The sequence below is a fragment of the Hirundo rustica genome, chromosome Z (genome assembly GCF_015227805.2).
Source record: "Hirundo rustica isolate bHirRus1 chromosome Z, bHirRus1.pri.v3, whole genome shotgun sequence".
Classification (NCBI taxonomy): Eukaryota; Metazoa; Chordata; class Aves; order Passeriformes; family Hirundinidae; genus Hirundo; species Hirundo rustica.
Window position 1 is genome coordinate 33,687,987 of NC_053488.1, and position 26,110 is coordinate 33,714,096.

Genomic DNA, 26,110 nt, shown 5'->3' on the forward strand with positions numbered 1-26,110 from the left:
AAATTGTAATTGATACCAGAAACACTCAATTATTTGACAAAGAACATTCTTCAGCATTAGACATGATGACACAAGTCATCATTTTCACAGCTAGCTGGAAATTCGTTGTCTCTATGAGTGCTGTGTAGTTGTGCATGTCATCTGTTGTAGGAAGTGTGCTCTGGGTCTTTAAAGTGTATGGAATCACTACAAGCTTAGTTGTATCTTTCTTCTGCTGTAGCAGCTATTTAATAAATTTTCCTGATAAGCTTTCCTTTTTTAGGAAAACAAGACCTTATGGTTTCTGTTTTCCTTATTCCTGTGGAGTGAAAGCGACTGTGTAGCTGTATGTGACCAACTAGTTGACCGGAGCCTATCTCAATACCAGCAACACCATGTGATGCCTCTTGCCTTTTCTAGCTGTCAGAATGGGTATGGTGGAGAAAAGCTGAATTAAGTGTGCTGGAATGCTAGCAGTAACAAACACATATATAGGCTTTATTAGTTCCTTTGCTTCTTCAATGTGTGTTCCCTCCCCCCTTCTTTAACTAAAGAACTTGCTGAAAAATGAAGTTTCGATAATCTTGACAGTCTCAGGCAATAGCAGAGACCTGGTCATCAAATACTTTTATTTTCAAACCTCCATTGTTTTGAGCAACATCCAAATATCCCAGTATTCTTTCCTTTGTTTCACTAATGGGTACAGCGTGTACCTGATTAATTTGTAATGAAGTGCATTCATATTACATGAGTGTTAAAAAGTGTTACCTGCACTATATAGCCCTTCTGGCTTGCATGTTTTCCCTATAAAGTAATCTTTCTGGTTCTCAGTTTTAGGAGTGCTGGAACGCAGCAAACATCTTACTAATAATTACTCTAATCTAATAGGTGTGGGCTCCTGTTTACTTTTTTTTGCAGTAAGTAATTCTGTAGTACAAAGGCACATATAGTTAAAATGATGATGTGTATGTGTTTGTTTAGGTTAAGATAGATAAAAATCTGAAATACCGCATTTCATTCTATTGAAAGCAATTCCAGCCTAAGTTCTGCAGCTAGCCTTGTGACTCTTCTGAGGGTTTTGACAAAGTGAATGCTTACTGACTGAACTGAATCTTGCTCAGTGAAAATGACAGTCAGGCGCAAGTGTGAGAATGGGAAATACTGCACTGCAAATAAAATCAAAATGTAAGAAATCGGCAGCATTTGGTGTAATGCAGAGTATAGTTTCTAAAGGATGTTTTTGAAGAACCAAAGTCCTGTAAATGCCACATATACTCATGTAGGCGCTTTTACATGATGATCAAAATTACTCTTTTTGTGAAGAGAATTAGTTCTTTTTTTCTACCAGCTTCCAGTTACATTTTCACCAAGCACAGTGTCAACTGTTTTCCAGTGAGACGATTCTGTCAAGGATGATAAGATGAATGCTTTTTAATTGTAAAGCTTTCTTACCCACCAGATCTTGTAATTTCCTGCACCCTAGCTAACAGACAAATCTGAGGACTTAGTGTTTTTTTTCTGTTTCAGATATGTTTCTGTTTTTCCTCTGTTCTTTCATATTTAATGTCTTGTACTTCAGTGTCTTTTCATATATGATGGAAATGTATCATATTAAAACCATTTATTTCTTAATACAGAAGCAGGTAAACAATTAATGTTGCATTAATGATAAAATTTGGGCATTGTCAAGGACAAAAATAGCAGAGAGATGGTGAAGAAAGTTAAGGATTCTATTTTAGCTTTCCTTTGTATTGCTTGCACAGAGCTATTGCTTGCCTTGCTGTTGCATCAGAGTGATTTCTGTAGATTATATGGGTTTTTTTCTTATCCCTCTGTCTGGCCTAGACAAAAGGACTTCAGCATTTAGATCGAAATGTCTGATTGATTGGTCTACAGATATGTATGCATGTACAAAAACAAAGAAGTACTAGGTGCGTCATATTAAACTGTACCAAATGTTCATAGAAGAAGCCTATGAACCTATAATGTCTAATACCAAAGCACCCTGATTGCTGCTATCATGCCAGCCTGCTGTTTTAAGATAATAAGAAGCAAGTAATGAAAATAAGTTTCTCTACAGTGCCTTCTGTGGAGTTCTAGGATTTCTCGTAAAAGTAGCAGTGCTTGGCATTCTGGCAAGATGAATTTAACATACAGTGGTAATTTTCCACTTGCCTTTACATAGTACTAATTTTGGAAGGGAAATCAAACATTTTCATGATTCCACGTATCTCAGCTTTGATAATACTGTATAGAACTTCAACAACTGAATTTTGGAAAAAATGTAGAAACATTGATTTCAGAGAGTGCAAGTAGTATTTCACAATGAAATTTCACAATGAAATATTAAACACTGTTTATGTATTCTTGCTTTATCTCTCGAACTCTTTCGTGAAGTGTACTGTTCTGCAATTCTAAAAAGTCAAATGTGGTTCCTAGTGGACCTTTATTGTGACCCAGCATGATCTTTGTGATAAACTACTTAGCTGTCTTTTGTTGAATGAGGCAGAATATGCATATACATTCAAAGGTTAACCTCTTAATGTTTTTGGATCTTTTTCTAATTTCCAAGGAATTCAGAACACATTTTCAAAGAATTGTTGTTGTATTTGCTTTTTTCAAACATTATCACGTGAGTATAAACATAGAATCATCAAAATTTTCCTAAAACTCAAATACTTCCATCAAAGAAGTAAGTTGAGGAATTTATATTTATCCTTACTTTGCATTACTGGAAACCAGCTCCATATTAACAGTAGGCTGTAGGCAAGAGACTTTAGTGTATTGACATCTGAGGTTTATAAAGGTTAGAAGGACAGATACAACAACAAAATTCTCTTTATATTCATATGATGGGTGATATACCCTCGTGCTGTTACCTTCTCTGAGTTATATTTGATGGCAGTGGTACCCCGGTCTTGGCCCTTGAGGTTGAATCTGTCGTGAACTACAGGTACAAACACTGTTTATGAGGCTATTCTGACAGTTGTATTTTAAAGGAATGGAAACCTGCAAATTAGAATTATAAACATAATTCACACAATGCAACATTTATCTTTTTATTGAACAGTCCTTGGTAAATAAGCTGGATTTTGTGCTACAGTGAAACAAATTAAAGATTACTAAACAGAAGATAAAGGCATGGGTTTCTACCATCCTTTTGCAAAATAAAGGTTATGCAGCCTGTTGAAACTATTTTAGTCACTAGTGCTTCTCTGAGTTTGGAGTGACTATTAGCATGAAATATATCTCAAAAGACACTCTTGACAACTATTACACTATTCAGTATTTTTTATGTGAACAGACATTGGACTGTTGAGGGGGAAGTTGCTTTTATCCTTTTTTTTGCTCCTGAATGTGGGTTGTAAATCAGAGAGACTTTACTTAGCACCAACAGATATCTCTTCCTGCAATTTTCATCCATCCAAAAGTGACTGAATTGGGAAACGAGAATGATAAAGACGTATTTCTGGGAAGTGGATGCACAAGTAAGATAGGCAGCTTGAAGACCCTATGTAGTCAAATACCTAATTTCTTTGGTTAATTAAGACTATATGTTTCTTAGTGTAAACTGTAAGTTTACAATATTTTTCCTGTAAAGGAAATCCAGTAAATCATTCTGGATAGTATGAATGATCACAGAATGGGAGTAATGCTAGTACTTTTTGCTTTATTCTTACCTCGGCAGTGTTATCCTCAGGCATATGTAGTGCTTTTTGCTCTCTCACAGTCTCTATCAAACAGCTACTTTCAGGTTTGCTCTTAGTTTCCAAGGCTGTTAGTTGATAGGTAAATGTACAGACCCATGAAAAGAGCATATTTTGCCCTTACTGCAGGCAAATGTACTTGAGTCATAATGCTGTAAGAAGAAAGAAAGACAAATTTCTGTCAGAGTAATATTTCACCAGTAAAAGTTGGATAAAGTTTCTGCCTGGCTTGGTTCTCCTGACTGTTGGAGTAGTAGAAAATTAAAATGTTTGCATTATAACATACAAGACCATTTTTGACAACCTCTTCCTATATTTTCTGTATGGGTTTTTTACAGAAGTATGTGTAATGTGCACGTGCATTCTACTCTAGTTTTATAGAATGAAATTTTTACCCTTCTAAAAATTGGAAGACTAAAGAACAGAAAGAGCAATTTAGCTTTGCTTACCTAGATGTTTCTCTGTTGATGTGCTGTCATTCTTCTCAAGCACCTTTCTTTTCTGAGGAGAGGAAGACAGAGCTGCTTCTGCTGTTCTGTTTTCCTTGCAAGGATTATTAGGCTATTAAACTTAAGCTTTGGATAAGAAAAAAATTCTTTGACACTATGTTGACCTGGTGTCTTCAGAACTTTCTTTTCTGGTTACTGTAATAGGCAATGCTGCTGTTCCTTTTTAAGGACTGTGATAATACTTGGTTAGCAGTCTTTTTCTGTCAGATTTTTTTCTTAATTTGGCTTTCCTGTCTTTAACAGTCTTCCATGACTCTGGAGGAAAACATTTGAAAAGGCAATAGTTAACCTCATGGGCTCAGAGGAAGGCTTCCCTGACTGCAGCAGCTCCTGGACTAGCCCCCTGATATCTGTCCATACCAGCAACAGTATGCATTAGGAGATTGTGGTTGGTTGTGCTTATTTCTCCAAAGAGTCATCCTGCTGCAGTCTTTACAACATGTAATCCTTGGGAAGGGGTCGGTTTCCTCAGTGGGTTATTCCATCTTATGTATTCAGCTCTATTAGAATTTAGATTCTCTGCATGGTTTTATTTTCCAGATAAAATTCCCTGGGACAAATGAGAAAAATGTCTTATTGTTTGTTTGGATGTTTATTTTAGACTGCCATGAGCCTGCTCTCTTAATTCCTTTTATCTGTATGCAGGGGAGTGTGGAAGTCTCTGCTTGTCTTACCTGTGAATGCTGAAAGCTGCTGATGAGCAATGGCTGACTTACGGGATACGTATTACTCAGGAGGCAGTTGTTTGCTAGAGGACTAACTAGAGTCTTCTGGCAATGGGTTAACCCAGGGTCAGCAACTCTGGAGGGAAGGAGCCCTTTAAACTCCTAAGTGCAGAGAGAAAGTTTATGCTACAGTTCAGGCTGTCTTTCTAAATTACCTTTTCTTTAATGCATTGAGACCCAAGTGCACATGTGTACACGTAGCTTAGATTTGGAGCTCTGTGAGGATTCCTGATGATATCTTTAGAACTGCTGACAATTAAAAATTATGAGTACTAGGATATTTTGTTCTAGCAAGAGGGTATATTTTGCAGAAGCCCTGCTTATATACAGATGGTGGGATCATATCTTCTATTCTAATAATTTGATACATAAGCAACTGTTACAGATAATTTCTTGCTGATGCCTACCTATAATCTAAAAGAAATGGGAAGTAATTCTTTTAGCATAACTGATTCCATATCACAGTTTTTAATATGCTATCTCTTCCTATATTCCAAATGGGTGAGCATTAAAAACAAACAAACAAACAAACAAAGAAAGACTAAAAAAGGAGGAGTAATCAAAAATATTATATTGTGAAAAATAGGGCCCAGAATATTGTATCATACTGCAAACAGCAGATTCTGTTATTGTGGGTCAAGATCAGTACCCTGAAAAATGCAAGAATACCACCATAAACTATTTTCTGCATAAATATGATCTGTCTTGATTTCTGAATATTTTCATTTTAATACTGCCAAGTAAGACTGTGGCAAGCATAGCTGGAGGATAGAAATGATGCATTTGTACATAAAACAGGATGCCGCACGCTTTCCGGCTCTTGATGGTGCATTTTTTATTTGTGTTACAAGTAAGAAGAATGACTTTTTTCGTTACATAAATTGTAGTAAACAAAGAACTTTGAGGTTGTTCTTAGGATGTAAAAACACATGATTAGAATTCTGACCCACCATATTAGAAGATCATGATAATCTTCTAGGAAATGCCAGTAGGTTCCTGCTGATTCAGGATGCTGATTCCTCTCAAATCAAGGACTCAATGTCTCTTCCTTGAAGCTGGGAGTTTCTTCTCTGACAACCTAGTCTAGAATATCTAGGATTGCTGCTGCCCTGTTTCTTGTCAACAAAGCCATCTTTAAAAATACTTTGGAGTAGATTAGATTGTCAGAAGATCAGCTTGTTTTGGAAGCAGGTACGAAAATGCTTATTGTTGACAAAGACTTACTGAAAAAGTACTAAATTCTACCCGATGTACTTACAAGCAGCATAACCTCTTTTTGAAGAAAACTCAAGGCCATTAAGCAGTTTCAGGTGCGCATAAATCTGGAAAGCAGGACACTAGTTTCTAGGCTTTCTGTGGATTTAAGTCACTTTTCCCCCATCTGATGGGCTATCATTTAAACTTTGCAACATTGCTAGAATGTACAATATACGAGTATAAATAAGAGCAAGACCTTTTTTCTGGAAGAAGCCATAAATTCTGGACTTTTTTCAGTCAACTAGCTTTTATTACTCTTTCAACTACATTGCAAAACTAGTATTTTTTTGTTTGTTTGTTTGGTTGGTTGGTTTTTTGTTTTGTTTAGTTTTGTTTTCTATCATTTTAAAAGCTGAAAAGTCTGTGTGGGAGCTAAATAGTTATTTCAAAACCATTTTCAATTCATCTGGTAGACAGACATAAGATTTGTGTAGTCCTAAAATTAGAAATAGCAGTCATGTATGTCACTCATAATTACGTAACCCTCATTATTGGCAAATTTAGTGTGTTGTTGCAGCGAATTTTCAGGATATATTTTCCAGTTATACAGTCTTTTTTAGACTCCCTAAACCTTAAATACAAACTAATCAGGACTGTAAATGCTCCCAAAGTGCAATCAAAAAAGAGTTGTTTGACGTGATTTGAAAATGTTTTATATTTTTTTGGTTTAAAAAACCAGCCCTTAGTGATCAAAATAAACCTGTGGAAAAAGTGCATCTAGATACAAGCCAAATGATAATTGCAATTTCAACATTGCAAGCTTTTAGAAATGGCTCACTGTGTTAGCATTACTGTTGCAGGTTTGAGTTTAGACTTAAAGAAATTTTATAAAAGTTTAACTCAGTGGTTACTTATTTTCTTTTGTTTTGAATTGTTGATATATATTCCTTCTTTGAATCTTCTTCCTATTCCTTCATTCCTATATGAATCTTCTTTGCCTGACATTATTTATGTATGTGTTATTTGTGTAAATTTACAGAGACAGTTCTGAACAGTTTTTGTATTACTTTTAAAACCATTCAAATTCAGTTATGTTTTATTTCTATTTTTTCCCATCAATATATTAATGGATAAAGCCTATTTACAGAATTATGGATTTTCAACATCCTGCAAGGTTTCACCTACTCACTATATCAGTAAAAAATATTGTGTAAGTTGTCAAAGTGGTTCACAGTATTTGATAAACACTTGTGTAAAGTTTGTATCTGGTATCTCTCTATTATTTTAAAATATATCCCAGGAACTTCAATTTTTAAAAGCTGAGTTGAATAATAGAAATTAGTACACAACAGAAATGTGACTGAGACAATCAAATGCTGTAGCAGTTTTGACTTTGTCAGGAGACACAGTGTAAAAATGTGAATATATGAGCTGGAAGTAACTAGTTAATACACTTAGGTTGCTTTGTCTTTTCTCTTGACCTTCATATTTTCATTGTATTCAAATCTTATTATTCATTCTTGAATTATAGTTCAAAGTTTTGTCTTCTCTGAGTCTTCAGAACAAACATTTTTATATAGAATTTTTTTTTTCTTCTATTATGATAACCCCAGACTTCATTTTTGTATTCAGTTTAGAACTTGACTGTCTTTGTGATGTTGTGTATGGTTTGCTTAGCAACACTTGAGTACCTAAAAGTAGCATGTTCTTCCTTTTGTACGGGGGTTTCATCTTTAAATGAACTTCAGCTTCTAGTTCTTCCTCATTTCTTGCATAATGCTCAAACTATTGTTTGAGTATTAACAGGGCTTAGTAGACATAATCTTGAGATTGTGTTTATGAGATACCAACAGAAATAACACAAATACAACCATACAGCCATAGAATTTTAAAATTTCAATTTTAAAAAATATGGAAAATTGTTTTCCTCAAAAAATGCTGATTTATAAATTTCATATCCTGTATGTATTTCCTTACTCAAGCAAATATATATATAGCATGAAGAAGAGAACTAAAAGGCACCTTGCTTGTCAACTGATGTATTGTCATTAGAGGACTTGTCAAAGGGTAAACTGAAAGCATCCTCATGTTTGATGTCACTGCTTACTAAAGCTGAAGTTGACTGTTGGCAATTTTTTGTAGGTTTATGCTTCTCCTGCAATTTCTTAATACACTTATTGCTGAATTTCCATCCTGGGAAAGAAAGTTGTGCTCAAATACTTTGCCACTTAATATTATAATCTGAAGTAGGAAATGTACTGAACCTAACCTGCAATATAAGCTTACTGTTGTTTTCACTTCATTTAATGACTACTGGATTTATTAGGAGAAAAAAATTATTTGAGATCTAGTGTAAGACGTTTAAAGTATAGGGTTTTTTTTTTTTTTTAAATCAAACTTGTAATTGTAAAATGTGAAATCCTAGGAGAAAAAAATATATATATATAAACACAGTTAAATGGATATTATCATAAGGCATTTTTTTGCCTAGTCTTGAAACATTATCAACTCTCAGTGTTTCTACTGTTAAAAGATGGAGAAGGCAAGTACTAATATTCACAGCTTTCATTTCAATTTCCAAGCCTTGAGTCTGCAGTCAGCTTAGGAACACTTCAGACAGAACCCAGTTTCCCACTGCTGAAATATCTTAAAAGATTCTACCTTTAGATCTCAGTTTGTGTCTTGGATGGTTTCAGATTACATTAACTGTAAATGGTGCCCTTTGCTCAGCACTTGCTAAATCAAACACAGTGGTCAAAGAAATTCCCTTTTCAGTTAGGACCAAAACCTGACACATTTCTTCTTTCCATGGTTTGATGTGTTCGTTGAAAGTGAATGTTGCAAAAAATGGTGCAGTAAATCCAGTGAGCATATGCGTAAGGTAATAATAGCAAATATTAGCTTAATCTGCTAAAGTAGTTTTTGAAGCTCTTGTGCACAATATCTGAAATTTGACACTGCTGTTCTGAATCTATAGTTCCAGCAGGTTAGTAGTCTTCATTACCACATGCAGAACTTGGTTTTGATCCTTTAAGTTGCAGGATTGCGGAGGCAATTCTTCTTTTAGCCTCAGTAAATGAGGAAAGCATTTCATCTCACTGGAATCACTGCAGCTGGATCACAGGTGTCATCAGATACCTAACTTGCTTTGTAAAAGGGTTGTATGTGAATCATTTGAAATTGTGGTTGGGCAGAGAAGGAGGCAGAATTTAATAAAAATAATTCAATTCTTACCTATTAAGATGGCATATCTGTTTGAGACACTCAGGGAAATAACACTGTAAATGAAAGACTGGAAAGCAAGTATTTCTCCCCACCACTGCTTTTTGCCACTGTGTTCTTTCAGGATGAGTAATTTCTTTTAGTGTTGAATTATACTTCAGCAGTTTTCTGTGACTTCTTCAGTTGCCATGAATTCCTTGAAGTGCCTTCTTTCTTTGCAAGTTCTTACTTGAACCTTCTGTGATGCTTCTTTCAAGTTATCTTGTTCACTTATTCTTCAGGAACATACCAATTATAGAGCCTCTGCAAAGAGCTGTATTCTTCAAGACCACACTTGTAACAAAAAGTACAGGCTATAGTGCTTTTATGGTTAATTTTAGAGAACAGAACTAGATGTGTATGTCTTGTTAAAATGCATATACAGTGCTTTTTTTTTTTTTTTTTTTTTTCTTCTTACAAGTTCTAGCTATAGTAGTTTAAAGGTTGTATTGTTTTGTTCTGCAGATTAAAAGAAGAAAAGCATGAGCAGAAATCAGTATAGTATCTGTTTCCAGGTCACTTAAACACTTAGAAATTTGCTCAGTGTAAACATGTTGGCCTTGAGTAGCCTAACACTTGCATTCAAAACATAAAAAAGTTAGTGAACAGAAGATTATCAGATTTCTGATGTTAGAAATAATAAAACAACTAACTAACTAATTAGGATAGGAGGTGATAGGATAGGATGACAGTGATTGGTTCAAAAAGGGAGGCTATATCTGTTTCAACTTCCCAAGATCAAGAAAATTGAACTCAGGATGTGAGTAGTCATCCCCCCAGTGGCATGTAGCTTATTCAGTTTGGTGTCATGTGACATGTATGATTTTCTACATATAAGACATTTTATGCAGGCAGCCATAAAGAGCACAACTCTAGTGAAAGAAGAACTCACCAGGAGGAATTGAGTCTCTTAAATGAAATCATGAGTGAAATATGAGACCTGCTTTTTAACTGATGTGATAATATCCTCTTGGATCTAGAATGGTTCTGCAATAAAGGAATTCTTTTAAGGATAGGAGGGAGCAGGTATTGGCAGCTGGAAGTCTTCTTTCATTCTGTCATCATAAAACACATGCCAAACCACTGGCCATTGTGATGCCCCTTTGCTACACTTAATCTCTTTAGGTAAGTGTCTTGGAGGAGCCTAAAACAAGGCACAGCCACACATGCTGTCACAGAAGTGCTGAGTAGAATAAATTCTGTAAATTCTGTAAATTCTGACTCCTGCCTATACAGCTAGCATGTTGTTAGCCTTCACCACAAAGGCATACCACTGCTAATGTCATATTGGTTCAAAGAACATATTTTTTTTCTGCAAAGCTGTTCTTGAGCCAAATAGTCTTTTAGCATGTCCTCTTTCAAACAGCTTTTCTAGCAGGACTTTGCCTTAAGTAAACTTCATGAAGTTCCCATCAGCCATTTTTTTTCGTCCTATGAAGTCTTGGTGAGCAGTAGTCTAGCCCTCCACAGAACCCTCAGTTGCTTCCTCAGTTTTATATAATTTGTAAACTTGTTGTGAGGCACTCTAGCACATCTTTGAGGTTGTTAATAAAGATGGTAAACAGTACTGGCTATATAATGGATCCCTGAGGAACGCTTATAATTGCTAGCTGCCAGTTGTACTCCATATGACAGATCATCACCCGTTCAACCTAACAAATCAGCCAGTTTTACAGACAAATAAGATCTCAAATATTTGGCAATGAGGAGATGAGAGGCCTCTCAAATACTTTGCCAAATTCAAGGTATACACTCTTGCCTGCTCTCTCTTTACTCTTACAGCAGTCATCTCTTACAGAGGCAATGAGGTTGGTAAAGGAAGATTTTTCCATGGTAAATGTGTGCTAGTTGTTTTCAGTCACCTTGTCTATTAGGTGACTGGACATTCTTTCCAGAAAGGAAACCATATAAAAATGAAGAAACTAGTCAAATATCTTCAACCCCTGAACACTTGAGCAAGCAGTACAGAAACATTGGTTGGAGACTGTTAAGATACTGTAGTTGAAACCCACCTGAAATATGTGCTACAATTTAAAAACAAAACAAAATAAAATAGTTCCAAACCATCCCCTGCCCCGAAAGAGTCTTAAGAAGCTCTCTCTAGGGACTGCAGAAGTTTTTTGGCCCTGACACAGAAAAGGTTAGCATTTAAAACTTAAGCTTGCATTGCTGAGCAGGTAGGACTAATAAATAGAGACAGGACAAATGCAGGTGGGAAGCTGAGAAGCTTTAAAACACCCTAGGTAGTGGTTTTTGAAAATGCTTAATCTATTACAGTAAAGTTTTGCTTAAACAGCTTGAAAAAGAAGACAATAAGTGAGTTCATGGGTTTGTTTAATGGTAACCGTGTAAAATGTTTTTTTACTAGGGTTTTACCAGGCCTAAAAGAACAGTGTTTTCCTTGGTCAGTCTTTGGTATTAGGTGATTGTTAAGATGTCTTTCAACCCAAACCATGCTGTGATTGTATGTTTCCATGCTAATGATGATAAGAAGATTCAAACAACTTGTAAATGCTTTGCAGCAGATAGATCAAAGGCATTAGACCTATTTGAATTATCTGTACAACAATTATGAGGTGAAGTAGAATAGTTACTTATAAGTATATTGAAGTTAATATTCTTCACGCACAGGGGTGTGAAGAAACTGAAGTATGAAATTACTCAACCCTACTGTTAACAGCCAATGTGTCAGTGGACTGGCAAGTTGCTACTATAGCTCCCATCTACAGAATGGGCTCCAGAGGGAGCTGCCGACCAGTGAGCCTGACTGCTTCCATACTTTGAAGATGGCAGTCAGTGTTTAGGAAAAAGAGGGTGAAACGGGGAAAGTTTAAAAAAAAAAAAAAAAAAAACAAAAAAACCCACACCACAAAACAACAAACAAACAAACAACAAAAAGCACCGTAGAGAGAAATATCACTAAGCACAGATCAACACAGTTTTGTTGGGGAAGAATTAATGTGGCTCCTGTAAAGAGAAATCCTGCTTCATTAACCTGCTGGAATTGCTGAGCAAGGACAGTAACTATGTGGTAACAGTAATCCAATGTGTATTTTTTTTAATTGTCTTTAACAAGGCTTCATATGAAAGGTTATGAAGATTTTTTTTTTTTTTTTTTTTTTTTTTTTTTTTTTTTTTTTTTACCCTTGCGGGACTGAAGGAAAGGTCCTTTTAGCAGTTAAAGCAGAAGAAATAAAAAGTAGGGCTTGTGTGACACTTCCAGGGTTAAAAAATGGAACCACACTGAAGAAACTGTTAGGCTTCTACTCTTTCTGGAGTAGCATATACTTTTGCCTCTGTTGGAGACGTAGTACTACTGATGGTCAGACTTGGCACTGGGCTAACCCATTTGGGCATTTCTAACATTCACGCAAGCCAGTCATTGGCTTGGATGGGTTGAATATCATATTGCACATTGCAATTTTTGGATTAGACTTGACTAAAATTTTCCATCTTATATATATCTTAACTTCAGTTGGAGCTTATTTTATAGATAAATTAATTTATTTGGAGGGACTTCAATTATTCTGACTATAAACTTCCTCTTAACTTATTTAATGTAATTCGTTTACTTCTGCACATCTTTAATCAGCTGAAAGAAAAAATATATGTGTAGAAGTTTACTCTTAAAAATTTTGTACAATCACTATTGCATGCTTGTCAGTTAGTGTCTAGAGAGGCAGTATATATGTTCATAAACATGTTCATTCGAATAATGTTTTCAAAGTTGAAAAGTATCTTCTTCAGAAGATAGAGATTCAAGCAAGAAACATGTCGATTTCAGTCTTTAATTACATAAACAGTATTTTTTTCAAGGAAATATTTTGCCATTCAGTGCAAAAAGCTAACATACTGTGTATACCAAAGTCATTTCCTTAGGTTAGCAAGTATTTTGGCCAGATGGTTTTTTGTGCCTTATTCTGGAGGGCAAAGGAGGGTAAGCATAAATTTCCTGTGAAACAGGTGCTGCTGTTCAGAGTACAACTGAAATAAATGAGAACTCTAGAAGTTAAGCTTTCACAACAGAGCTAGAATAATGTGTATTTGTGCATAAAATACATTTATATTTCAAGCAAAACTGCCTATTAAATGACTGTGCTCTGTTCTGTGTGCTGTATGATCTTTAGCTGAAACAGGTAGAGGTTTTATCGCTGAAATATTGTACAACTATATGGATAGAGAATGTATCAGAAAACACAAGTATAAATAAACAATTTAAATTAATGTCTTTCTTTCTGGCATTTCCCAATTTGACTTTGAAACTTTAGTATAGGTATCCTGGCAACTTTATTTGTATATAATTTTGTTAAATTGAAAAAAGAGTAATTCAATTCATTGTGCATCCTTAGCTGGTTGATATTACAGAATAAATGATGGTAGTAATATTGTAGTCAATCAGGCCTGAAAAATGGGACAAATTATTCTGTTAATAAGTTTTTTGAATAGTTGCTTGATCATAAGATATAGGCAGTTTCCCCTGAGACAGAGTATTTATCTACCTCTTAAACGGATTCTACCTCCTACTGATCTTTTAATTTCAAACATTTACTTGCCTAAAAAAGATGGGCTGAAACTTCTTAGTGTATGTTGCAATCAGCATTGTGTCTGAATTTTGGAAATTCAGGTGATTTACACATTTTAAAAACTGCTAAGTGTGTCAATTTAGAACTAATTCCTGGATGTAGACAACTTTATTCCCAGTAATACAATGGTGTGAGTTTGGTTATTTTTTTGATTATTTCAGTGGCATCTGTGTGATTGTACCTATTTTTTAATTTCCTCTTGAAATCTTGAAGAAGAATTGGATCAGATGAAAATACACCACTCTCTGAGTAAGTTCACAAGTAAGTTCACAATATAGGAACTATGCTTACAGAAAACAAGGGAAGGTGTAGTATTTTATATCTGTATATGTAGCTGTAGTGGGTTGAGCCTGGCTAGATGCCAAGCATGTACAAAAGGCTCTCTATCACTTTCCTCCACAGCTGGACAGGGGGGAGAAAATATAATGAAGGGTTTATGGACTGAGATAAGGACAGAGAGGGATCACTCACCAAGCACTATTTAGCCCATGCTAAATAGGCTCAGCTTCAGGATATTAATTAAATTTATTCCTAAAAAATCAAAGGAGAAGTAAAAACAAATATTAAAAACACCTTTCCTCTCATCCCTCCCTCCTTCCCAGCTCTACCTCCTTTCCCCTAGCAGCGCATGGAGAGAGGGAATGGGGGTTATGGTCAGTTCATCACATGTTGCTTCTCCCAGTGCCTGGGGAGAGGAGTCCTTCCCCTGTTCCAGCATGGGGTACCTCCCACGGGAGATAGTTCTCCATGAACTTCTCCCAAGTGAGTCCATTCCATGGGCAGCAGTCCTCCACAAACTGCTGCAAGGTGGGTCACTCTTCCACAGGGTGCAGTCCTTCAAGCACAGGCTGCTCCAGCGTGGGTCCCTCATGGGATCACAAGTCCTCCCAGCAAATCTGCTCTGGTGTGGGCTCCTCTCTCTCCCCAGGTCTGCAGGTCCCTGCCAAGAGCCTGCTCCAGCACAGGCTTCCCACAGGGTCACAGCCTCATCTCTGGCATCCCCCTGTTCTGCTGTGGGTCTCCTCCCTAGGCTTCAGGTGGATCTCTGCATCCCCGCAATCCTCCAAGGGCTGCAGCTGCTTCACCGTGGTCTGCACCACAGGCTGCAGGGGAATCTCAGCTCCAGCAGCTGGAGCACCTCCTGTCCCTCCTTCTGTGCTGACCTTGGTGTCTGCAGAGTTGTTCCTCTCACTTGTTCTCTCTCTGCTCTTCTTTGACCACAATTACATCTGCACAATTACATTTTTTCCTTCTTAAATGTTACTGTTGCTGTCAACTCTGATTGGTCCAGCCTTGGTCAGCGGTGGGTCCATCTTGTAGCTGCCAGGGATTGGCTCTGCTGGACGTGGAAGAAGCTTCTGGCAGCTTCTCACAGAAGCCACTCCTGTAGGCCCTCCTACTACCAAAACCTGGCCACTCAGATCCAGTACAGTAGTCTGTCAGAATACTAACTGTTTATATAAAGTTATTTTCTCTCCAAAGATTGAGGTTTTTTTCATGAATGTATATTTTGTAATCATATGGCTATATACGTGATTTGAAAGGATGTTTGCTCATGAGTTTCCCGCACATCTATTAAGTCAATGACAATTTATATGAATATATACACATTAATACATTTGCAACTCGTGTATATTCTACTTGTTTATGAAATACAGTGATATAAAAAATTCATGTTTATTCAGACATCTGTTTTAATTCTAATCTCACAAAGTATGTGAATTTGAAAGTAAATAAAATTGCTGACATTGTAAGAATTCATCATGAGTATCTTCTTCTATATCTTTATAATCTTTATAGTAATTAATAGTTTTGTGAAGATGAGTCTTTTTCAGTCAGATAGGTAATATATATTTCCACTGCCTCTGCATCACTCCTCTGATTCTTTGTATTATTAGCTGTTCCTGAATGGTCTGGGAGAAGTATTCAAGAATGCGTAATTACAGTCCAGCTGGGTATTGCATCTGTTGTGAATTCTTTATGTACAGTATTGTGCAGAGGAAGTAAGTAGAGACTTGGAGGAGTACTGTACATGTTCTTAGCAAGAAAGCCTTACCATTCTTTCTTGCAGTTTTCTCCTGGTGGTTGTTTTCTCTTTTTTGTGATAATGTTGACCACTTGAATGAAAAAAATAGGTTTTTCCCTTAATTTTAAAATTCTTTAAAATTAAGTGTAAATATCAGGCTGCTGAAAACTGAAAGTTAGTTTTTCTTTTATACTTATGTTTTGTGTTCATAGCCACATATTTGAAAGTTTAAATACTGACTTCAAAAATCATTTCTTTCTTTTTTTCCAATTCAGTTAGTCTTTGCAGAGAGAGAAGGGGAAAGATAACCAGTGGTGAGGAGTTAAGGGCCTGCTAAGCCTGCTGAACAATATCTGGACTTTTCCAAAAACCAGTCAGATCTCCAGAACTGCCAGTTCTTGACATGTTCAGTGCTTTAACAATTAGTATTTTCTTCCTTCTTTTTTCATTATCTTTTCCACTTAAAATATCCCCTTTTAAAGGTTTGTGGGTGGATGCATACATCTGGTTTGGTAGTTAGTATAAGGATTAGCTATTCTTTTTTGTCACTGAGAAAAATGTTTAAACTACTAGTGAAGTGTTCTAGGCACCTGGTATTTACCTTTTTCAGTCTGTGTTGTTATGGGTATCATCTAAATGAAAAGGAAATGTCTGATAAGATTCAAGTCCAAAGATATGTATTAAGCACAACTTTCCTGTTAGCACAGAAGCCTGAGATGATTTTAGCTGTTTCCAAATTTTTACCAACTGAAGTGTAAAAACTTAGTTGCTCACAAGGTCTCTAAAAAGTAATTTCCTTATTGTTTGCCTTGAAAATCGAAGGGAGTTGCTGTCATGATACATGTATTTTTTGACATTTTCAGAAGGTTGCACCATAATGACTGAAGTTGGATGTCCATCTTTGAGCATAAATGAGTGTAATGTTAAAAATCCTTGCTCATGTGTTCAGAAAGTACATACACGCTGTCTTAAAAATGCTTTCTTCCTAAATAAAAAAACAACCTCACGTCTGTTATCAGCAATTTTCTGTGAGTTCAAACTTGATATGGTCTAAATACACTTTGTTCGTAATTTAAATATGTTTTATTTTATAAAAGAAAACCTGACATCAATTTCCTCTGTTTATCAAAGAGGTTGGAATTCATATTCACCTCAGCAGATAGATACCTGTTTTCATTAGGCTTACTAATATTAAGGAATAAAATCTGCAAAAAGAGACTGATCTTTCCTGTATTAAAATTGTCTGTTTATTGGATATCAGTTCTGTTTGTCATGAAAAAGTAATGGGTAGTTCTGTTGTTCCTTCATGTAGCTTTTCAAATCCTGTTGGTAAAAGATGAAGTGGGTCGAGGGAAAAGGAAACTCTGTTCCTGCCATTCCAAATTTCTTTCCATTCTTATTCTGTTGTCCAATTATTTTCTAGTAGTTATCAAATCCAAATTCACTGTTCATGTTTTTCATGTCATTATTTGTTTATGAGGTGAAGAATGTGTTTTCCTCTAAAAGTAGTATAGTGGTTCCATCAAATCCTATTAAGAAAATAGCAAATCCCTTCTTAAAAAGCAGTAAACTGTTGGCCTGCTATTTCTCCAAGGATGCAGTTTGAAGCCTTCTTTCATTATGAGACTCCTGAATATACTGTGTCCTCAGCATATATATACATGGGAGTGGCATTTCCTTCTGGTCTGCATCGTGGTGTTTGCCACCAGAAGTTTCTTTCCATCCAGTAGCATGGGTGCCTAACACTGGAGTCAGTAACACAGTGGCTTTGTGCACCATGGCACCTTTTATCCATCAGGGAAATCCTTCCCCTGGTGTGTACTGTGAGCAAAATGTCATTCCTTTGATGGTTTGTATAGGTTCTTTGTATGTGACTATCACAGTGTTCTATTGTGTGTTTTGTTTTCTTTTTTTTAAGGGATGTTTTTTCTTTGTGTAGGCAGGCTTTCTGCAAACACTAGAACTGTAGTTTCATAGTTCAAGTACCATTTTGGCAGCAGTGTTCAACTAACTCATCATCAGATTTGGTGACTATTAATTAGGAATTAAGTTTCACGTTCTAAGGCTGACAGTTAACTATGTTTTCTCAGTGGGATGTAAGTGCGCTTATGTAAGACCACGGTAATTTGATGACTGAAGACAGTGGGGTTTATGACTTGTGGGTCTATTCCTTGAGGGAGAAGATGTTATTTTTTTATGTAGAAGTATGACAGGTAAAGCATGTCTTGCTGAGTAGACTGATATGATCTATCTTTCTGCTGTCCCAGACAGACAGTTACAGGCGACGCTGCTTCACTGCCTCCCTAACCAATTCCTATGAACAATTACATAACAATTAGAAGGGAGGAGGGGAGAAGGGGCTTGAATGGACCATATCTTTTCTGCTCTATAGAAAGGGTTATGTTTCAGTGACCTTTGGCTGCACTTCAATTTATGTTGCTTGTGTCTTGTTTGGTAATACTGAACATGTATTGTTTTTTCTATCCATTTTGCAGTGGTGTTCTTTATTATCTGCATATAATATGTTTATTTATAGAGTTTTAAATTGCATTTTAATACATCCACATAATAAAAATAACATCTTGTGTGCTTTGATCAGTTTCTTTGACTATGGGAAATAATTTTTCTTTTCAGTGGAGTACAGTAAATGCTGATATAAAAGCTACAACAGGCATTCAAATGAGTGAATATTTAGAAAAAGATGAAAAGCATGTTCATATTATCTTTGTGTGTTACTTAAAGAATGTTCTAAATGTATGCAGTACCACTGTGCTGGGGGACTATAGTCTGAAGTAACATGGGAACTAACGTATTAATATCAAGGTAAAGGTACATATTCCCCAGATGCATAGTTTTACCTTTTTCAGCTTTTATTATCTTTAGAATAGTGTTCCATTTATTTCATGAATACAGAAGTATTAATTGGCCATGACATGTTCCAAAGACAAAAGAAAGGTCTAATTCACTCTAACAAACTTGTTAGTCACTGTTTATATCAAGAGGATTGTGAATCTACAGAGAGTAACACTGTTTTCTTCTACACTTGCTTTGTTTATAAATCAAAAGTTTTTAAGTGACCTGCAGTGTCTGCTTGTAGTTTGAAATGTTACTTTAAAGCAGACCTCCACCATGTAGCACAGATATTTATCCCTTAAGATTAATTCTTTAAGTTCATTTGGGGAAAATAAGGACCAAAAAAGAAATACGAATATTGTGGTGCTTTTAGAATATTGGGATTGTTTTTGTTGTTCTGAAATGCAATATTTCATATTCTAAGATTAAATCCTTCTGAGGTGTGTAATTGCTCATTTTTGTGAGCAGTGGGCAATTTGTGAATGCTTAGCTCTTGACTTCTGGTTGACCATATGTATTGATACTTCTAAACATATTTTTAAGTCTAAGTCTGATTTTTAACATGTGATTTTTAGTATTTAAATTGTATAACTGTCTCTGACCGTGCTACTTAGATTCATGTTGGCTGTCATTAGTTGTATCAATTTCTAATTGTTATGATTTCACGGTATTTCAGTTGAATGATTTGTGTGATTTATCTAGTGAAGTACATGATCTTTAACTTAACAAAAACCAGGGTTTAAAGTTTTCATCCATCCTAATTCAGTTACTGTTTGCTTTGTTCACCAATCACTCTGATCCTCCTAGCAGGGGCCAAGACCTAGAGAATAAAATTGATAGTGACTGTGTAGATAAAACGGCAATGAATTCTGCTTTTAAGGCATAGAGGGAATAGTCTGTAAAAGAATAAAAATTGGAATGAAAGTACAGAGTCTTTAACCTGCAGATCTATTGTACCTTTGAAAAGCTTGTACTCTGAAAAAAACATACTGTGATGCTAGAGAGATTCATAATTACATGGTAGAATACTTTGAAGTGAGGTCACTTTAGAAACTGACCAGAAAGCTTGTCAAGAAAATAGACCACATTATAAATAATTGCAGAAGTAAAGAATGCATTTCCTTAAAATGTCTGTGGATTGTTTTAATGAAATACTAGGTACCATAATTTATTTTATTTATTATATTATAAAGATGTGTTATTTATTTTCTGATAGAGACACTTTTTAGCCTTGGTGAAGATGATGGGGTCAAGGTTAATTCAAAGAGGTATATGAGAGAAGTTTCACATGAGATGTTGCTGAAGGTAAGATACTAACCCCAACAAATCTAAATTTTAATATAAGAGTTATACATATATATGTGTGTGTGTACATAGGTATGGATGTCAGTACTCATGAATTTAAGCCATCATTTTCCTTCCTAATTTAAAAATGTAATTTTCCTGAATTTTGCTCAGAAATTAATTCTAGGCATATAGCTGTGAATGTGTCATGTAAGGTAAATATGGGTAAGGTCAGAGAAAATAAAAAGAGTGGTTAAGGGTATAATGTTAAAAGCTAACAGATTATCTAAATTGTAAGTCACATACACTTAGCATTTTGCCCCTTAAGTTCGAGAACCTTGATTTTTTTTTTTTCCTAGGTATTTAACTTTAGATTATATCAGATGTTAATCTCCACAGATCTCCTTTACAGAATAGAATTGATCCATTGTAGTGATAAATCCACCATCTGTTGTATTTAAATTTTAGCATAATGTGTCATGTACAAATAATTTCTACATGTGTGCGTCTATCACTGTTTGCACAAGGTAGTACCATATATATGTAGTGTTCTCTTGCTTAACAAATAATGGTAAGTGTTTTAACTTTACTGCTTAAGAGTCTACAGGATTTGCCTCATACAGTAACAAGATGTTCTTAACTAGTTGGTACTTCTATTGATATTTGTAATATACACAAGTAGTTTAGTATGTTAACAGGTGTTCACTTAAGAGGGCTCACTTGTATTTTACCATATGTTCTCTTTGCTTGCAAAGAAAAGGGATCCTTCAAATAGTATCATGCCTTTTGTCATTTTGCAAAACTATTTGTTTAATTACTTATAAATCTTTAAAAGCATGCTTAAATTGAATAAACACCAAACTATAACTTTGAATGTCAGTTCAGGTATGTCTATTTATTTTTTATCTGTGAATTAACTTGTAGGAAGTATGGTAATTTACAACAGATGATGTGATTGCATATACTTGTAACACTTGCCATATGGTCAGGCAATGAAGGCTGTCATCTCGTTATTACTGAATGACAAACATCATGTTAAAATAATAACACACAGAATAGGAAGTACTCACATTCATTTATCTTAAAGTAGAGTGAGTAATTGAAATAATATGAATGCTACATCTGATATGTCAGGTTATGCTTGCTTATCATCTATATTTCAGAACTATAATTTTGTTTGCTAGGTACTACATAATTTTTATCTCCATGGATATACAGTGTTATGATGGTACCTTAGGGATAGGTGTAGAAGCTATTATTTATTTCCTCCAACTGTCATACCTGACTTCAAGTGCTACTGAGTGCAAAAGGTTGCTTTAAAGAACTGAGAAAACAGTAGCAGAATCTCAGTTTAGGAAGCTGATTGAAGAAATGTACTGGTCTAACACATTGTCATTGGGGTGGAAAGTGCAAACTGTGATTTTAATAATTACCTTTTGTTTCACTAAAGCATTTGGAAAAAAAAAAAAACACACCTTTTTATTTCTAATTTCACCCAATAACTTTATGTAGCCATAATGCGTTGTCTCTTCATATTAAAGGTTTCCTATCAAACTCACAAATTCAGTATCCAATTCACAAATGCATATGAAGTTTGAGCAGTTCTTGTCCTAATTTACCCTGTACATCAAGAGCTCTCATTTGTCTGAATCATATCTGTAGTACCCACTTTGTGAAGCATTACATAAATTTTAAATTAGTTTTAAAACATTGACAAAATGTTGTTGTAAAAATCCATAAGTAGAAACTTAGAGAAATAGTATGGTTTCAATATTTTCAGTGTCAAAGATAGTTTTAACATTTTGTGTTGCTAGAAAGTGTGGAAACTGGCCAGTATTTTACAAAGTTGGGAGTTCAAGTTAGCCATGCACGTGCTAGTATAGCTCCTGGGAAAACAGTCCTTCCTAACAACGTACGGAGAAACCTAGAATCCCTGACGCTTCCCTTAGTGAAAGACTGGGGATTGAGCTTGTACAAAACCAGCCAAAAATATTTCTCCAAGTATTGGAGCAAGCGATTGCTGAGCACAAAACTTGCTCCAATGCCCTTTTCAGGCTTCTGGGGATATCTCATGAACTAAATAATAATTTTAATATCTGCTAAAATTAAAATTGCCCCTTATTCCTGGAAATTGTCCTTTATGTGAATATTCCAGAACATGATAGTGAATCAGTTTATTGTTAATGGACTTCAATAGCCATAAATCTCAAAGGACTTTAGAAGCAAAACATAGGAAGAATGCTTCTTCAAAATTTATGGGAGAAACTTGCAAAATTAATTTCCTAATTGACACATGATAGATTTTCCCTTTCTGTGAATAGAAAACATATATTAGCTACCATATTTTTAGGTGCTGAGTTTCTGGTATCTCTTGCTAGGATTTGTTTGCCGTTTTTAAAATATCAAATTAATATTTTATTTCTGTATTTACAACACTTGAAAGAACTTGTTGCTTCAGATAATGCAAAATTTTCTGCGTCTGTTTCCGTCCCCGCTCCGGGCGGGAGATGACCTCCGGCTAGCTCCGGTCAACACAGCCACAGAATGTTCCCAGTCCGGGGGGCACGCAGGCTATTACCTGCTGGCTCGGCTTCTCGGCAGCTGGACTCAATAGTGTCGTGACAGCAACGGCAGCAGAAGAGAAAAGGCTGGCTTTCCAGAGAAAGAGAAAAGGTTAAAAGATGTTTATTAGCTCAAGAGCTGAGGAGCAGAGAGGCTGAGAGCTGAGAGGATTGGAATCTTCCTCCTCCACCTTATAAGCGGGGGAGGGGTTCCAGGGAGGATACTACAAGACAGCAAATCAGGGGATTCAGGGGATAACAAGGTGTGCCCACCCCCAAGCCTCGGACCACTAAAATCCACAGCTAAAGGAATTCCCCCCAGGGGACCTATCACCTGAAGCCCTCTCCCTGAGATTTTGCAGTCCAGGAGGGACCCCTGGAGTGTTAGACAGGCTGCCCCAGAGCAAGGGGGGTGGGAGGACTGACACAAAACACCTTGTTACACAGAAAACACAAAAAGGGTTACAGAACTGGGGATACAGTGAAATGAACCATAACATAAACTTCTTATAAAAACCTAATAAAACAGTTCTGCACCACCACAATTTTCCATATTTCAAAATAGTAACCCTTCTGATTTTTATTTTTTTTTTAATACAATTAGTATGTATAACCAAATCAGTAATGAGCTCGAGATACATCAGGAAGATTCATTAGCATAGCATACTTAAACTTCTGCATCATTTTGCCTGGAATTTTAAGTTCTTTTACCATCTGCCCTTTGTTCAACAGCTGTATTATTGCAGCTAAAAAGTTTTCATCTGTACTACGTTAAAATTACTTTTAAATTAAGGACTACAGATAGCTTTTGTCCTTACTCTTCATGTGATATTATTGTCATTTAATGAATATATCTGAAAACATAATTCAGTGTTTTCAAGACAGGCTAAAATTGCTTTTTTTTAGGTACAACAACTAGAAAGAAGATTCAAAGCTATTGAAGGGGAATTAAAGAAACAGAAAGAAGTAAATAAAGACTTACCGAATGAGAAAATTTATTTGAAATAATCTTATAAGTGCCAAAGGAAGATGCAGACAGAAGAAAAAGAGAGCTGGAAACAATACTTTAGAGGATTTGTGAAGTAAAAAAATAAAAAGCGGAACTTCAGTTAGTGATTGATGAGAAGGAAAAAGAAGCTGCCTCTTTGAAGAGGCAAGTGACAGAAGCTTTGAGTTGAGAAATGAAAGTGAAGATTTGCTGAGTCAAGTGCAGGAGCAGAGGTGTTTGCCGGATAAAGCCAAAGCAGTGGCAATCTCTGGGCAATCTAATTGCAAGATAACCAGCACTAAGGTTAAATTAAAAATGGCCAAGAAAAAGAGCTCTTTGGGACATCATGGAGCTTTTCTCAAACAGTCCATCAAGGTTATGGGTAATGTATTTGAGAACTTCAGTAAGGATGGCTGGGAGGATGTGAGTGAAAGCAGGTACGGCTCTCATTAACTTAGCCCTGTAGAAGGGACACTGTGCATATGTAAAGCACTAGCAAATGAAGATTGAATTTCAACTACTGTTGATTTGGTATTCAAAAAAAATACTGTCAGATCCTCTGAAATATCTTGGGAGGTCTTGTTCTGAGCTTATTGACTGAAATTTGCATGTGAAATTAGCCACAACTGCATGAGTATTTGAATAGGTGCCAGGAAACCCAAAAGAAGGCAATGGTTGATTTCTTCCAGTGATGCTATTTTCATGCAGTCATGAGGCTTGAAATTGACAGTTTGGCAGGTTGATTTAATTTGCTGGCCTTTTGCATATTCACCACTGACAGCTAAGGATTCCCAGGCAAGCCTAGTAAGTCGGTTTAGTTATCTTGTGACATGCCGACCCGGGAGGAGAAACATTTTTTCCCCTTAATTTAGTTAGATAAATTTTGAATGACCCATTTCAGCTTGCTAGCAGATGTCTACAAGCTGTTTAACATCCTTTAAATTAAGAACCATCCACACTAATTATTTCATGTATGTTTTATGCAGTCATTGTACTAACTTTAATTGAATGATGGTTAAAAATCAGTTCTTTAAAGGTGATGGTTGCCACATACAGTCCCACTCTGTATGAATCAAAAAAGCTCTTAGAAAATTCCACTGGAAAACATCATATAAACAATGAGAATTTTTGCTTCTCCTTATTACATCCCCATATACTTGAGGAGGCAGCAGTAAGCCACGAGGTAAATGGTTCGCACACCTTGTCTTCCAGGATTTTGTTCAAAGAAACAAGCAAAGAAATTCTCAAGCCTGTATGTATCCAAATTACAGGAAACATGAGAAAAGAGTAAAGAAAATGGAATTGTCTTCATAGGATTTATACTGGCTGTATGTGTCATATGGAGCAAATCAATTGTGCCAATGAAGCCTCTCTACTACTCCCCATGCAAAATAGGGGGTTCCTGAATGCAGTATCTTGAGGGAGAAAACAAATTAAGAACCACGCACTTTGTTAGTTTTATCATTAATATAAATATTGTTTGGTTTTATGTATAATTAAATATTACAGATCTGATTTTAATAGAAAACATACACATTTGCACATATGGAAACATGTATGCACATTGCAATTAGTATTTAATTAGCTGTTCTCTTTAATAAAAAAAATTGAGCAAGCACATTGTCATTCCACTTTAAGTTTGAAATGAAAAGTAATTGCATAGCTTCACTTGTGGCTAGCCATAAATACTGCTTTTAATAATTGTACAAGAATGTAAAATATTCTTTTAAAATGTTGGATTAGGGAATTCTTGTTGTGGAACATTTTTGAAGGTGTAGTTTCAAGGTATCATTCTCAAAAAGTTAGAGAAGTATCTTCATTTTCTTACTTAGGGAAGTATCTTCAAGTTTTCTCTTCTGCTTATTAATAAATACCATTCTTTATCACTAGTAGCTGGCTCTGAGTTTCTAAATGCAATCTTCCATTTTCTAAATAGAACATTCCTTAAGGCAGGTGAGGGAAATGTGTATGTAGTTAGAAATATCACTGTGGCTGTACAACAGCCCCTTTAAACCACTGCACTGATTTCTGTTCTCATCAGTCAGTAAGACATACCAATGTGTCAGGACAGGTTTTGAAAAGTATAAACATGTTTATGTGTGAACTCTTCTCATCAGTTTGAGGCCTTTTCTCTACTTAAGTAAACAACATCTCTAAACCATAGATTTTTATGATGGTGTAACTTAATTTGTACACAGTTATGATGTTTTAAATACCTTGGTTTAAAAAGTAACAAACCAAACTAGCCTTCTTTCAAGGGATTCCTTCACAAATCTGTTCACACAAATGATGATAAATAGCCACTGATGTTATAGAAAAGGATATATCTAAGACTTCATGTTTTAAAGTAGTCTTCCCTGAATATAAGAAAGCAAATTACAATGTAGGGTAAGGCAGTGAAAAAGTGGAAGTTAGACACACATTGAGTGCAATTCTA

General features: G+C 35.6%; 1 protein-coding gene across 1 annotated transcript in view; it reads left to right on the forward strand.

The window, feature by feature from the left end:
- CNTLN (centlein) overlaps positions 1-26,110 on the forward strand; it is a 230,962-nt gene that overhangs the window by 135,974 nt on the left and 68,878 nt on the right. The window contains 6 exon segments of the mRNA XM_058424186.1: positions 12,455-12,468; positions 14,175-14,210; positions 20,057-20,145; positions 23,592-23,700; positions 23,703-23,852; positions 23,855-24,110. Coding sequence (XP_058280169.1) covers positions 12,455-12,468; positions 14,175-14,210; positions 20,057-20,145; positions 23,592-23,700; positions 23,703-23,852; positions 23,855-24,110 — 654 coding nt within the window.